The sequence below is a fragment of the Cryptotermes secundus genome, unplaced genomic scaffold (assembly GCF_002891405.2).
Source record: "Cryptotermes secundus unplaced genomic scaffold, Csec_1.0 scaffold18104, whole genome shotgun sequence".
Lineage (NCBI taxonomy): Eukaryota > Metazoa > Arthropoda > Insecta > Blattodea > Kalotermitidae > Cryptotermes > Cryptotermes secundus.
In genome coordinates, this window is record NW_019718832.1 from 1 (window position 1) to 1,484 (window position 1,484).

General features: G+C 39.8%; 1 protein-coding gene across 1 annotated transcript; it reads left to right on the forward strand.

Annotated features, from left to right (window-relative positions):
• Positions 1 to 420: 420 nt before the first annotated feature.
• On the forward strand, positions 421 to 950 carry LOC111864167 (serine/threonine-protein phosphatase 2A 56 kDa regulatory subunit epsilon isoform-like; the record flags this gene model as incomplete). Its single annotated transcript, XM_033751410.1, has 1 exon — positions 421 to 950. A coding segment is annotated over one exon (530 nt), but the record flags the coding sequence as incomplete, so codon positions are not given.
• Positions 951 to 1,484: the final 534 nt, after the last annotated feature.

Below are 1,484 nucleotides of genomic sequence, written 5' to 3' on the forward strand. Positions count from 1 at the left end.
TCCAGTATTGCAAAAATGGCATGAGATTAAAGTGTTAGTGTACAGTATGAACTGTAGGTCTCATTAATGTATGTCTCCTTCCTCCAATTTATTTGTCATGTTGTATGCTAAACATAACAGTGGGGAAAAATATGCACACTTTGTGCATTGTAATATATTATTAGATCAACTGTGTACTTATTAAAGCAATAGATATGTGGGAACGCAAGCTTCATTGCTTAGCAACAGCGAGTAAACAGGGGTTGCTAGGCAAAGCCCACAACAATACGGACAGTGAGTGGTTTTCTCTATGTCCGACTCTAGGTTACATAGGAAGATACAGTTACAGTTCTAGATTCTGCAGTTCTACAAATGTTTTCTGAAGAGGAAGTAAACTGTCAATCTATCGTGGATAATTTATTGAGTGAGTTATTCCTACAGTGCTTGGAATTCTAAGACTGTTCTGCATCACATCTGTGGGAAATTCCCGAGGCTATGTGCTTTCATACGCAAACAAATAAGTAACATCTTCTTTGGGTATGTATATGAGAAAGAGCATTTTAATGGTGTTGGAGAGTTATTGGAAATAATAGGAAGCATTATCAACGGCTTTGCTCTACCGCTGAAGTCAGAACTCAAGCACTTCCTCCTAAAGGTTCTGCTGCCACTGCACAAAGTAAAATGTTTGTCATTGCACCATGCACAGATGGTATACTGTGTGGTTCAGTTCCTTGAAAAGGATGCCACACTAACTGAAACTATTGTTGAAGGAGTACTCAAGTTCTGGCCTAAAACACGCACTCTACAAGAGGTGATGTTCCTTGAGGAGAATGAAGAAATTTTAGATGTAATTGAACCATCAGAGTTCGCCAAAATTCAGGAATCATTGTTCAGACAAATTACAAGATGTGTCTCTAGTCCTCACTTTCATGTGGCTCAGTGTGCACTGTACTTCTGGAATGATGATCGATGTGGGAACTGCCCACATTCAAGGAAGTGTGACAACGCAAGCTTCATTGCTTAGCAACGACGAGTAAACAGCGGTTGCTAGGCAAAGCCCACAACAATACGGACAGTGAGTGGTTTTCTATATGTCCGACTCTACGTTACATAGGAAGATACAGTTACAATTCTAGATTCTGCAGTTCTACAAATGTTTTCTGAGGAGGAAGTAAACTGTCAATCTATCATGGATAATTTATTGAATGAGTTATTCGTACAGTGCTTGGAATTCTAAGACTGTTCTGCATCACATCTGTGGGAAATTCCCGAGGCTACGTGCTTTCATACGCAAACAAATAAGTGACATCTTCCTTGGGTATGTATATGAGAAAGAGCATTTTAATGGTGTTGGAGAGTTATTGGAAATAATAGGAAGCATTATCAACGGCTTTGCTCTACCGCTGAAGTCAGAACTCAAGCACTTCCTCCTAAAGGTTCTGCTGCCACTGCACAAAGTAAAATGTTTGTCATTGCACCATGCACAGATGGTATACTGTGTGGTT